Here is a 12,985-nt window from a genome sequence, read left to right on the forward strand (position 1 = left end):
CCAGATGCCGGGGACAAATGCCACCAAAGAAAAGGCATCTTCTCTGTATTAACTTGAGGAACAAAACCTAGAGTGCAGTACCTGCCAAAGAGGACTGTGATGAATATCTCAGGATTTCAGTGGAGACCATGAAGAGCTGCATCCTAAGAGCGAAAGTCAACTGGAAATACATCGTTCTCAGAAGCCCTACTTTGAATGTGTAAAGAAATAAAAAAGGTAACAACCTAGAATTCTACGGTCAGCAAAAATATTCTCAAAAATGAAGACAAAATAAAATAAAAACATTTCAGCCAGCCAAAGAGAAAAGAAATCTCAAAAATTTCAAAAGATTGACATAGTTCAGAGCATGTTTTCTGTTCGCCGTAAACTGCAATAAAAACTTAGCGTGATAACCTCTGTGTCATGTCTGGCTCTTTGAGACTCCATGGACTGTAGCCTGCCAGGCTCCTCTGTCCATGGACTTTTCTAGGCAAGAAGACTGGCGTGGGTTGCCATATCCTACTCTAGGGGATCTTCCCCACCCAAGGATCGAACCCATATCTCTTGTGTCTCCTGCACTTGGAGGCAGATTCTTTACCAGTAGCACCACCTGGGAGGTCATGAACATACAGCCAAGTGATACTCAACATAAGTAATAGGAGTCATCACAAATGGGATAAATCCTCTAAAAACAAGAATGTGAGACTGATTTTAAAACCTACATGCTGTTTACCAAGATACATACTTAATTATTAAGGCTCTATCTGCAAGTAAAAAGATGGATAAAGATACATCATGGAAACGCTAGTGAAAGCATTGTGGGAGTGGCTACTCTGATGTCAGACAAGGCGGACTCCACAGTGAGAGCATCACTGGGATGTAAGGGGATCATTGATGAGAATAAAATGGCCCCACAGCTCTGTATGTATAAGCAGTTAATGACAGTGTCTCAAATGTACACAGTTATGAGAAAAGGAGACTAGACACATCCACAATTATCATCCCAGTGAGAGATTTTAATACCTCTCTCAGTAACGGGCAGAAAAACAGATCCAAACACAAACCTACACCAAACAAAAAATAAAACAAAGTAAAGACAGTCCATATGTGAAAAGTCTGGTTACACAGGTGACCCGAGATACATCAGTCTCTACTAGAGCCTGCTGGAGGTGAGACACGTCAATACCTAACACTGCACCTGAAAAATGCAGAGCATACAGTCTTTTCAAGAACCTGTGGAATATTGGTTGTAAAACAAACCTCAGTAAGTTTCAAGACGAGACATAATAGGAAAGATATCCTCTGACTGTAGTGGACATGAGCTGGTAGCCAATAACAGAGAAGACGGCGAGGAGATCAACTACGGTTAGAAGCTCCTATCAGGGCAGTGAAGGACAGCTTCACCTAGACACCCCCGTGGTTGGCTGCACACCCCATACTCCCCTGGGCTCGCCTGGGGGCTGTTGCTTCCAGCCAAGGTCACAGGCAGCGTTGGCCGCTGCCCAGGAATGGGCTTCCTGGTGCTCCCAGGACTTCACGTGACTCCGGCAGTCCCTGCTTATACAGCCCTGAGGGCAAACGGGGGACTCAGGGCCCAGCAAGAGTGGGACATTCACAGGATGAAGCCCCGAAAATGAGGGGGACAGAGCCTGCTGGGTGCAAGTCCCTACCTTTGAGGTTTATGTGACCGAGGAGGGAATGCAATCCCCTGCTCAGCCTCTGTTTGGTGCCCACAGGAGAGACTGGCCAGGGATGCTGCGGAAGGGCTGGGCAGAGGCCCCCTCAAAGCAGGAAGCCAGCAGCGCAGGGCTGCAGGGCGTACGAGCTGTGGAGGGTGCCCCTGCCCAGAGACCACTCCCACGCCCCTGTCAGCTGTTTTTTGGGCTGAGGCCGAACAGCATGTTTCTGACGGCAACTCTGCTTCTGGGGCTTGCTGTCCTGGGCATTCATGTCTGGGCCATTCAAATGGAATTTGTAGACATTAGTAAGGACCTCGATTATTTTGTGGTGTCTGTGGAGTTCGCCGTGGCTTGGTTCAATAGTGACAATACCGAGGAGCAGGCCTACAAGCTGCTGGAGGTGAGGCGAGCCCAGCAAAAGGTGAGTGGCCATCATGGGCCCTGGCTGTGGAACAGCTCGCCCCAAGCTGGCCTGGGTGAGCCGGGCTCTGATGGGAGGGTCCCCCACCTCACACACTCCTGAAGGGATAGGAGGCGGCTTCCCTACTGCACAGATGACCCTTGCTTCCTTCACATGCCCTCATTTCCTGACTGGCTGGCCCGTCCCTGGGTTGAGTCCAAGCCCTGGACTCAGGGAGGCCAAGGGCCCCTTGAGCATCACTGTGGCCACTGCTGGCCCTGATCTCTCCTAATCCCATCCTCGCCTGAGGTCTAGCTGCAGTGCAAGGGGCTGGGCATGTGTGTGTGTGTTTGTGTGTGTATGTTTGTGGCTGGTGGTTTCAGCTACAGGCATTTCTGAACCCTTAAGGAAGTCAGCTTTCTAGACAATTCCAGGTCAGTGCCCTGGAGGTGTGTTCCTTCCTGGTGAGATTGCTGGCTACATCCTTATTTGTGTCGGAGTTCTTTCAAGTTCTCACCACCTCTCTGTAGGGGACAAGATTCTATCTCATGATGACTTCTTAGAGAAGCTGATGGACATACGGAGCAGCACCCAGGTCCAAAACATCCACCTGGATGAAGGTTTGCCCTTGGCTGTTGAGCCCCTGGGTGCCCCAGGAGAGATGGAGGGTCCAGCCTCCAGGCCTCTGTCCTGGTCTGGATGTTTCCCCCTGAGGGACAGCAAGGCTCTGACAAAGGCTCAGTGGAGGAGCATTTCCGGCCCCCTCCCTAGAAGGAGCCGTGCACTGCCCTCCGTGTGTCTGGCTGATACGATTGAGAGCTAGTGATGTCAGGTGTGATGTGTGTGTACTGTCAGCAGCAGGTCCTCTGTCCCATGACACCCCCCACCCCCCCGCCACTGCCATGGACTGGTGATATGCTTCCCAGGTCCCAGTCGTCAGGAGGAGCGAGACAGGGAAGTGTCCAGGGCTGCTGGAGCCACACTCAGGGGCATCTTTTGGTTGGTATGTTCTTGTAGAGAAATTGCACATAGGTGTGTGTCCTATTCATATGCATAGTCTGGTCTTTTGCCCACTTTTCTACTGGATTCTCTACCTTTCTGTTCTCTAATTTCTCCCCGACAGAGCTGGACAATGATATATTTAATGGACCTGGACCTGGGCCGCACAATTTGTAAGAAATACGATGAAGACATTGACAACTGCCCCCTGCAAGAAAGCCCAGGAGAGAGAAAGGTTTGAGAATGAAAACAACCCAAAGTGTCACAAACCTGAGATGGAAAAATCACATTAAGGAGGGGCGTGTTGCCAAAATCTGGGCTCTCTGTGCCCCAGTGCCAAGCAGAATTATGGAGAAAGAAAGAGTGGCTTTATTACCTTGCCAGGCAATGGGGGAACACAGAAGGCTAGCACCTCAAAAACTGTGCCCCCTCTCTCTGGTGAGTAGGGAAAGGTTATATAGTCAAGCAGGAGTGTGTGATAAGGATGAAGGAAGTGACAGTCTTGTATGCTTTCTTCTGTAGTTTCCAAAGGGAGGGCTTGCTGACAAGGTCAGGGTGTGTGCAGCATCCCAAGCAGTTGTCTCCTAATCTCCATGAGCCTCTGCCTCAGGTGGTTTCGGTGTTGCCTCTCCTTTGATTAGCAGCAGTTCTGCCCTTCGGGCTTCCCGGGTGGCTCAGATGGTAAAGAATGTGCCTGCAATGCCAGAGACCTGGGTTTGATCCCCAGGACAGAAAGATCCCCTAGAGAAGGGAATAGCTACCCACTCCAGTATTCTTGCCTGGAGAATCCCAAGGACAGAGGAGCCTGGTGGGCTGCAGTCCATGGGGTAGCAGAGTCATACACAAGTGAGCAGTTAACACTCTCACTGCCTTTAGGAACTCCTTTATTCCCCACGCACAGCACCTTGCTACTGATCCTTCTGGTGACCAAGAAATCCTTCCAGAACACCAGCTGCCTACCTGGAGGAGGCATCAGGTCTCACAGGTTAAAGCCTGAAGCCCCTGAGACACCTGTTTCCCCATTCAGATGCCAGTTGCTCACAATTTCTGTCCAATTTGACCACACATCAAGGGTTCCCATCCCCCCCTCTTAGGCTTGATTAATTTGCTGGAGTGACCTACAGAACTCAGGGAATAATTAGGTTTCCTGTCTTATTAAAAGATACAGTGAAAGGACACAGGTGAGCAACCAGATGCAGAGACACCCAGGACGAAGTGGGGGAGGGTCCCGAGCATAGGAGATTTGGAGGATTGGGGTGCATCACCTGCCAATACAAGGACGTGGTCACCCACATGGGTGTTCTGAATCTCAGTTCAGGATTTGGGGGGAGGCTTCCTCCAGAGGCATGACTGTTTCCAGCTCCTTCAGTGGGTTTTTCTGGTGACCAGTCCCCATCCAGGAGCCCACCAGAGTAACATCAGTAGAACAGAATATGCTCCTGGAGTTCTTATCACTTAGAAATTTACAAGGGATTCAGATGCTCTGTGCCAGGAATCTGGGCAGAGACCACTATGTCTATTTCCTTTACCTCACAGAAGGCTTCAAGGAGGGAGCTTAAGAATGTCATTAGGGTTGACCCTGGAACAGAATGATGAGTCCAGACCCCTCCTCTCCAGGTCCCAGGGCTCCCCCTGCACAGAGATGCTCCCAGCTCAGCAGCAAGCTGGACCCTGTGCTCACAGCCTGGCTGGCCCACCAAAGTTCCCCACAGACCACCTTGGGCCCTCCCCTCCAGGATAGAGGCTCCCCAGCCTCCAGCTTCCTATGAACTTGGGTCCAGGCAGATGCAGTTCTCCCTGTGGGCCTCTCCTTCCTCTGCTCTGATACTTCTGAAAGGGAGGACTAATTAGTCTGCTGGTTGCTCCCGCCCTCCTCCCAGTCTCCTGGGCAGCAAGGACAAGTCTTGGTCAATCAGTGCTTGTGTCATCACCCTATGGGCTGACATCTGGTCAGCTGGACTGAGATCTTGGAGATGGGCCTCAGTGGGGCTGAGGTCTCTCTGGACCCAGCCTTGGAGACTCTTCCTCTGGGGTGGGTTTGCAGCCACTGCTGGGTGGGTGGGTGTTACCTGAACCATCTCCTGGGCAGGCTGCGGGCTCCCTGGGAGCTCACTGGGCAGAGCCCTTCAGGCATCACATGCCCTGGGGGAGAGGACCCTGAGGGGCAGGTGATGGTCCCGCCAGCCACCCTCTCAGGAGCTCCCAGCCTTGATCATGGAGAACTGAGCTCCAGAGTCCAGCCCCAGGCTACTGTTTGATCCTGCTTTTCTTTCCTCTTTAATTTTTAATGCACCTTGAGCTCCTGTTAAGTCCTTCCTGCACTTTCTTTGTTACATTGTTCTTATTTTATGTCTTACATAGAACTACTTTTTTTTTTTTCAGGTGAACTGCACTTTCATTGTGGACTCACGGCCCTGGTTCACCCAGTTTACCCTCCTGAATAGCACCTGCCAGCAGATATAAGGGAACGAGCTCTGGACTCCCACCGTACGTCCTCTTCCCCTGAAGAGTGAGGGTCTGGAGTTCTAAGTCTGCATGGCACCAGGGCAATTAAAGGCATCTCAAGCACTTTCTGGATCCCTGTCATTTTTGCCTTCTCTCTGATGATTTATTTCCGTGGATGTTGCTGCCAATGTTGAGTGATGGAGAATTTATCATTGGTCTCACCTTGGTTGCAGGTGCAGGTACTGAGGTAATCGAACTCCTCTGATCATGGGAAGTTGCCCTTCCTGATTCCTCCAGGGCCCTCATGGTTAGTGTGTATATTCATTCATTCATTCATATATTCCTCGTTTGTCTATCATCTGTCCATCCATGTATCTATGCATCTATCCCTTCATTCATCCATATAGTCAGGCATCCATTCATCTTTCCATCATCCACGCATCCATCTATCCATCCATCCAGGCATACATCCATCCTCCCATCATCCACTCTTTTGTCCATTCACCCTCCAATCCCTCCAGCTTCCATACATTCCACTCAAAAGGAATCCAGACAGTTTTTCCAGGTGACAGCCACCTGTGTCCCTTCTATGCCCATCTCTGAGGCCAGACTCACAGTGGATAGTCCTTCTGGGGTGGGGTGGGGGGGATGCCCAGGCACAGGGGTGGGAAGTGGGTGACTAAGATGACGGAAGGCTCTTAGTGGACCCCCATCAGGGCATCTGCCCTGGAGCTCATTGACAGATGAGAAAATCTTCTCAGGGTCTCTGGGGATGGCTCAAAAGATGGCAGCCCCAGTACCCCCTCCCCTCCCACTCCCTGACCCTTGTGTTCCCCCAGTGGAGCCCAGCCTGTCTTCCAAGCCTATCAACACAGAATTACTAGCCCTGGAACAGGCCTGGAGGCTCAAAGGGATGGGGGCGTGGGGGCCTGACTGGGACAGAGAGGCCATGGGATGCCATCTGGAGGAGGACTTCAGAGGAAGAGGCTTCAAGGGTCTTCCCTCTGCCTTTTGAGTTCGGGAATCTAATTTGCATGTCCATGGTCGCTGATCCCTTTCCTGGCTGGCTGTTACCCATGATGAGGCTGTAAGCACTGGTGAGACAGACCCCCCCTCTGCCCTGTCCCCCAGCTCTGGGCAACTCCATGAGCACAGCTGGCTGGAGTCAGCTTTGGTCCTTTGCTACCTGTGTTTGGGATTTCTACATCTCCCCACAATTTGATAAGGGCAAGTACAAACTGATAGGAGTGGGAATGTGGTCAGCCAAGCTTCCTTTGAGGGCACTTGGGCTCAGAGGGATGGAGCCATTGTTTGCAGGCCCTGGGCTGGACAAGTCTAGCCTCACCTCCCATTTCCCATCAGAGATTCTTTGTCCTGCTCTTTTTAGCTGTGCTGTGGTCTGAGCTCAGATACACCTGACTACACTGGGTGGCTTTGCACTTGTCCCTGTCTCTGTGTCATGGCGCTTAGCATTCAGACCCAGCTTCAAGGTGACTGTAAGCCCACCACGAGCCTCTGGGGGAGACACCAGGGTTCGAGTGAAGGTGACTAATGTTGACTGCAGCCTCCGTCTGCTGGTTGTAGCTCTCAACACATATGGGATCAGAAACACAGCCTTTGGGAAATCGATGTCACAGCTTTGCTTGGTTAGGGAAGTTAAAAGAGGTCTCTCTGGTGTAGGGGTCATCCCTTCTCCCAGTCTCCGGAGAAGTAAAGTCACAAGGGACAGAACCAGAGGGAGAACAACCATATTCCTGGTCCAGGGAAGAGTGAAAGCACTGTCTCAATGGCTGACAGACAGCCCACAAGGCGAAAGCCAGATGATATTTACAAAAGTGTAAGAAATCATTTAACAAATTTGATTTAGATATTGTGGAGACCTGAAGCTACTCCACGGGACATCCAGTTTGTGTGGCCAGGCGGCCTACAGGGACCTTACCCTGACAAGAGCCCCCAATACGAGCACAGGCCCAAGAGGACAAATGAAAGACCCAATGCAACTTCCCCCAAAGGCTTCCCTGCCCCTGTAGCCGCCTTAGATAAGACCCCTGCAGAGCTTTCCAGAACCTGCTCTCTTGGTTTGAATTGACCAATCCGGCCTTAGCCAGGAGTTCAAGGCCTCCAGTGAAGGGGTGCACATCTTGCTCTGTGTTTGCACCCCGAGTCATGACCCTCCCCCCTCCCCCCAACAGCGTGGGCCCTGCTGGTACCTCGTCCAGAGCTTGAGAGCAGGAAACGTCTCTGTTTCAGCTTCTCTGTGGTCTCTTTGGAGCCATGGCTTGCTGCCAAGCACCCCGGGCTGCGCCTCAGTGTTGATTTGACAAATGAATAACAGTTGCACAGACTATCCACCAGTGGCCGCAGAGCACGTGCTCTTTTTGAGCTGATAAAACATTTATCCAAATTCAATGTATTCTAATCCTGATGTTTCGCAGCCCCTGACCCCCTCCTGGCTGCCGTTCACGTCCTTTCCAGCAGGGCCCCTGCCTTGGCTGGCTTCCCTGTTGCTCACAGACATTAGAAGCCCCCTCCCCAGTGCCCAGCAAGGCTAGACCCCAGGGCAAGGAGGTTGGCAGATGTGGGAGGTGGAGAGGACGCGACCCCAGCCCACACACTGCCCTTCACTGTACATTCCAGATGCTTCCTGAGGTCGTGGGCTGCAGCCAAGGTCAGAGGTAGATCCAGTCTGACCCTCAGCTGCCCAGGACTCGGGACCCACCAGTATCCCTAAGTGCTGCTATGACTCTGCCGGTCCTGGGGTGCACTACCATGAGGGGAATTCCAGAGGGCTCAAGACCCTCACCCAGACCCTACTGAGGCTGGTCTGAAGCTGCCCTAGAGATGAGGGGGAACAGAGCCTGCGGGTCCCTGGTGCCCATGGCTTATTTGACAAGGGGTGGAAACTGGGACACCCCCCCACCCCACCCCCAGCTCTATTTCCCATCTGGTGATGATGGGAGGGTCAGAGAGGAAGAACTGGGCAGAGGGCCTGGTGGGCAGCAGAGCGCTGTGCAGGGCAGGGCGGTGCCGCGGGGAGCTGAGGAGGACTGCCTCCCGAGCACTCGGCCTCCAGGACGACGCTGGACAACATGTTCTGGAAGCTGCCTCTGCTCCTGGGGCTTCTTGCTCTGGGGCCTCACGCCCGCAGCTGGATATTTGAGGAAGTCGGGAAGAGAGGGAAACAGTTCAGTCTGTGTGTGGAATTTGCTGTGCACCACTTCAACGAGCACCAACCGGACGAGAATGCGTACAAGCTGCTGTGGGTCAGGCGGAGTCTGCACAAGGTGAGGGTGAGGGGAGTGGGGGACGGCATGGGGGTGGGAGGGGAGGCGGCTTGGGGAGGGGCAGAGACCCTCCCCGTGGGCCCACCTTTTCCCTGAAGTCAGGCCCCGGGGTGGGGGTGGGGGGTCCGTGGTCTGCATGAAAGGGTAAGAGGTCCTTCGTTTTGTCAGTGTTAGTCACTCAGCTGTGTCTGACTCTTTGTGACCCCATGGAATGTAGCCCACGAGGGTCTCCTGTCCAGGGGATTCTCCAGGCAAGAATACTGGAGTGGGTTGCCATGCCCTTCTCCAGGGGATCTTCCTGACCCAGGTCTCCCATGTTGCAGGCAGATTCTTTGTCTGAGCCACCAGGGAAGCCCTCATTTGATCAATGATGTTTAAAAATACAAACACTTCCATTAGAAGGGCTCCAAGGTTCCAAAGCATTTGCTGAATGCCTGGAGCAGGGGAGAGAAAGAGAGGGAGGCAGAAGGTCAGGCGAGGAGGGAGATGAACAGGGGGGCAGCACCCCAACTTCAAAATCCAGGAAGGAGCAGCATCGCAGAGTCGACCGCGGGCCTAGGCCGCCGGGCTCAGGGCCCAGCTGCCGGGCTGAGGCGCCTTGTGGAGCAGGCCACCAAGGGTCCTGGGTCAGGAAGATCCCCTGGAGGGTGGCATGGTGACCCACTCCAGTACTCTTGCCTGGAGAATCCCATGGACAGAGGAGCCTGGCGGGCTACAGTCCATGGGGTCTCAAAGAGTTGGGCACAAGTGAGCCACTAACACTGACCAAATGAAGGATCTCTCGCCCTTTCATCCAGACCACAGATCCGCCACCCCCACCCCGGGGCCTGACTTCGTGGTAAAGGTGGGACCATGGGGAGTCTCTCCTCCTCCCCAAGCCCCCTCCAGGCCTGAGGGAGGCAGTGGAGATAGCAGGGCCTGCTCTCCTGGGGCTGTTATCCTGGTGATGAGAGCAATCAAGCCCCAAGTTCTCGGATGAGACAGTTGAAGAGGCGGACAAGAGAGGTCAGTGCAGGACCACAGGGCTGTGGGGAGGGAGGTGGGGGGCAGAAGAGCCTTTTTGAAGACTGGCACTCCTGAGAGGACCCACATGAAGGTTTGGGGATAAGAAGGATGGGGAACCCCAGAGAGGGCCTTGGACCAGGAGGAGTTGTGAGTGCCTGCAGGGCCAGGTTGCAGTCTGTGGGTCTGCGTCACAGAGAAGAGGGTGCGGGGGGGCAGCAGTGGCATGTGGGGTATGGGTGTGTTGGTGGCCAGTCAGGATGTTCCCCTCAGAGTATCAGGGACTCAGGAGAAGAGGTTGCTCAGCTTTGTCCAGCATCTCTCTGGACTCTGTGGGAGCAGTGGGTATCTCAGCCTGGGTGCAAGCTGAGACCAGGGTGCAGGATCCCTGCCCTGGCCTCCAGGTGGCAGAGAACTGGCTTCTGAGTCTGCTTGGAAATTGATGTGGGGTATGGGTGGGGTGTCAGGCATGGACCCCAGGTCGTTGTGCTGAGCAGATGGGCAGATGGAACAGAGAGGGGCGGGGGAGACTGGAAGAAGGTCGGGTATCCCCAAGGCAGCCTGGGAAGGTCAGGAAGGCTGTGGTTACAGAGCATCAGGGTGGGGAAGAGGGGAGCGTGGTGTCCTGAGCACTTGGCCGGGCAGCACTTTCCCACTGACGCGCATTGCTCCCCAGCCTGTACCCTTTGTCTGGATTAACTGTTGTCCAGCCGTTCCGAGCCCAGACCCAAGCCTGACACCGGATGGCCAGCCCCGAGTCAGCCTGAGTCAGCAGGGCTCTGATGGGAGGGTCCTCTCCTTCACAGACAGCCCCGGCTTCCCTCACATGCCCTCATTTCCTGACCAGCTGGTCCTTCCCCGGCTTGAGTCCCAGCCCCGGACTTGGCAAGGCCCAGAGCCCCTCAAGCATCTGTGTGGCCTGTGCTGCCCCTAATCCATCCTAAACCTGTCCTGGTCCGGGATCCAGCTGCAGTGCAAGAGACTGGGCGTGTGTGTGTGTGTGTGTGTGTGTGTGTGTGTGTGTGTTGGGGGGTAGGCTGCATCAGCTGCAGGCATTCCTGTACCCCTAAGGAAGCCAGTTTTCTAGACATTTCCAGGGCAGTGCCCCAGAGGCATATTCCTCCCTGGGGAGGTTTCTGGCTACATCTCTCTCCACGCCATGTTTGAGTTCTTCCAAGTTCTCACCACTTCTCCGTAAGAGATGAGATTCTATCTCTTGATGACTTCTTAGAGAAGCTGATGAATACACAGAGCAGCACCCAAGTCACAAACATCCACCTGGATGAAGGTTTGCCAGGTGAGCCCTTGGGTGTCACAGCTGCCCCAGGAAAGAGGGAACATCCAGCCCCTGGGCCCCCATCCTGGTCTGGATGTTGCCCCCTAAAGGGACAGCATGGCTTTGACAGAGGCTCAGCGGATGAGCATTTTTGGCCCCCTGCCTAGAAGGAGCTGTGTGATGCCCTCCGGGTGTCTGGATAATGTGATTGACAGCTGGGTGATGCCAGGAGTGCTGTGCGTGTACTATCAATGCCAGGGCCCTTTGTCCTGGAACACCCTCCCCCCCCAATGCCATGTGCTGGTGATGCAGCTCCTGGGTGCCAACCATCAGGAGAAGTGAGGCAGGGGAAATTCCAGGGCTGCGGGAGCCGCACTCAGGGGCATCTTTTTGTAAGAAAATAGAGATTTAGGATGAAAAAGAAAAATAATATATAAACTGATAATAAAAAAAATAAGAAAATGCACCTAGGCTTGTCCCAATTGATACACATGTGCACATTCACACCACTTGCCCATTTTTTATCCGATTCTTTTCTCATTACTGCAAAGTATGTATTCACAGAAGTTTCTGCAATCTTCCTTTGACAGAAGTACAGTTTGATATATTTAATGGACCTGAATCTGGGCCGCACAATCTGTAAAAAACATGACGAAGACATCGACAACTGCCCCTTGCAAGAAGGCCCAGAAGGGAAAAAGGTTTGAGAGTAAAATCAACCCAAAGCATCACAAATCTTCAGAGAACGAAAAAGAATGTCAAGGAGGGTCTGTGAGGAGGCTTAGAAGGCATCAGTGTTGACCCTGGGACAGAATGCAGGGTCCAGGCCCTTCCCTACCAGGACCCAGGGCTCCCCCTGCACAGAGATGCTCCCAGCTCAGCAGCAAGCTGGACCCTGTGCTCACAGCCTGGCTGGCCCATCAGAGACTCCTACAGACCCCCTTGGACCCTTCCCTCCAGGATGGAGGCTCCCCAGCCTCCAGTTTCCTATGATCTTGGGTCCAGGCAGATGCAGTTCTCCCTGTGGGCCTCTCCTTCCTCTGCTCCGATTCTTCTGGACAGGAGGACTGATTAGTCTGCTAGTGGCTCCCGCCCCCCTCCTGGTCTCCTGGGCAGCAAGGACAAGTCTTGGTCAATCAGTCCTGTGTCATCACCCTATGGGCTGACGTCTGGTCGGTTGGACTGAGACCTTGGAGATGGATCTCAGTCAGGGAGATGCCCTCAGTGGGGCTGAGGTCTCTCTGGACCCAGCCTTGGAGACTCCTCCCCTGAGGTGGGTTTGCAGCCACTGCTGGGTGGGTGGGTGTTACCTGAACCATCTCCTGGGCAGGCTGCGGGCTCCCTGGGAGCTCACTGGGCAGAGCCCTTCAGGCATCACATGCCCTGGGGGAGAGGACCCTGAGGGGCAGGTGATGGTCCCGCCAGCCACCCTCTCAGGAGCTCCCAGCCTTGATCATGGAGAACTGAGCTCCAGAGTCCAGCCCCAGGCTACTGTTTGATTCTGCTTTTCTTTCCTCTTTAATTTTTAATGCACCTTGAGCTCCTGTTAAGTCCTTCCTGCACCTTCTTTGTTACATTGTTCTTATTTTATGTCTTACATAGAACTACTTTTTTTTTTTCAGGTGATCTGCACTTTCATTGTGGACTCACGGCCCTGGTTCACCCAGTTTACCCTCCTGAATAGCACCTGCCAGCAGACATAGGGGAACGAGTTCCAGACTCCCATGGCATGTCCTCTTCCCCTGAAGAGTGAGGGTCTGGAGTCCTAGGTCTGCATGGCACCAGGTCAATTAAAGGCATCTCAGAGCATGTTCTGGGTCCCTGTTAGTTTTGCCTTCTCTCTGATGATTTATTTCTGTGGATGTTGCTGCCAATGTTGAGTGATGGAGAATTTATCATTGGTCTCACCTTGGTTGCAGGT

The 12,985-nt window shown here is 53.5% G+C and overlaps 2 protein-coding genes across 2 annotated transcripts; both read left to right on the forward strand.

Annotated features, from left to right (window-relative positions):
• Positions 1 to 1,878: 1,878 nt before the first annotated feature.
• LOC133044504 (probable cystatin-16) lies at positions 1,879 to 5,565 on the forward strand. The gene is made up of 3 exons (XM_061125890.1): positions 1,879 to 2,079; positions 3,182 to 3,292; positions 5,440 to 5,565. Exons 1-3 carry the CDS (start codon positions 1,879 to 1,881, stop codon positions 5,518 to 5,520), a joined length of 393 nt encoding a protein of 130 aa, XP_060981873.1. The 3' UTR covers positions 5,521 to 5,565.
• A 3,026-nt stretch (positions 5,566 to 8,591) lies between these two features.
• LOC133044362 (probable cystatin-15) lies at positions 8,592 to 12,859 on the forward strand. The gene is made up of 3 exons (XM_061125748.1): positions 8,592 to 8,786; positions 11,655 to 11,765; positions 12,687 to 12,859. The coding sequence occupies exons 1-3, from the start codon at positions 8,592 to 8,594 to the stop codon at positions 12,765 to 12,767; spliced, it is 387 nt and encodes a 128-aa protein (XP_060981731.1). The 3' UTR covers positions 12,768 to 12,859.
• The last annotated feature ends 126 nt before the right edge of the window (positions 12,860 to 12,985 follow it).

The sequence above is a fragment of the Dama dama genome, chromosome 23 (assembly GCF_033118175.1).
Source record: "Dama dama isolate Ldn47 chromosome 23, ASM3311817v1, whole genome shotgun sequence".
NCBI classification, from domain to species: Eukaryota; Metazoa; Chordata; class Mammalia; order Artiodactyla; family Cervidae; genus Dama; species Dama dama.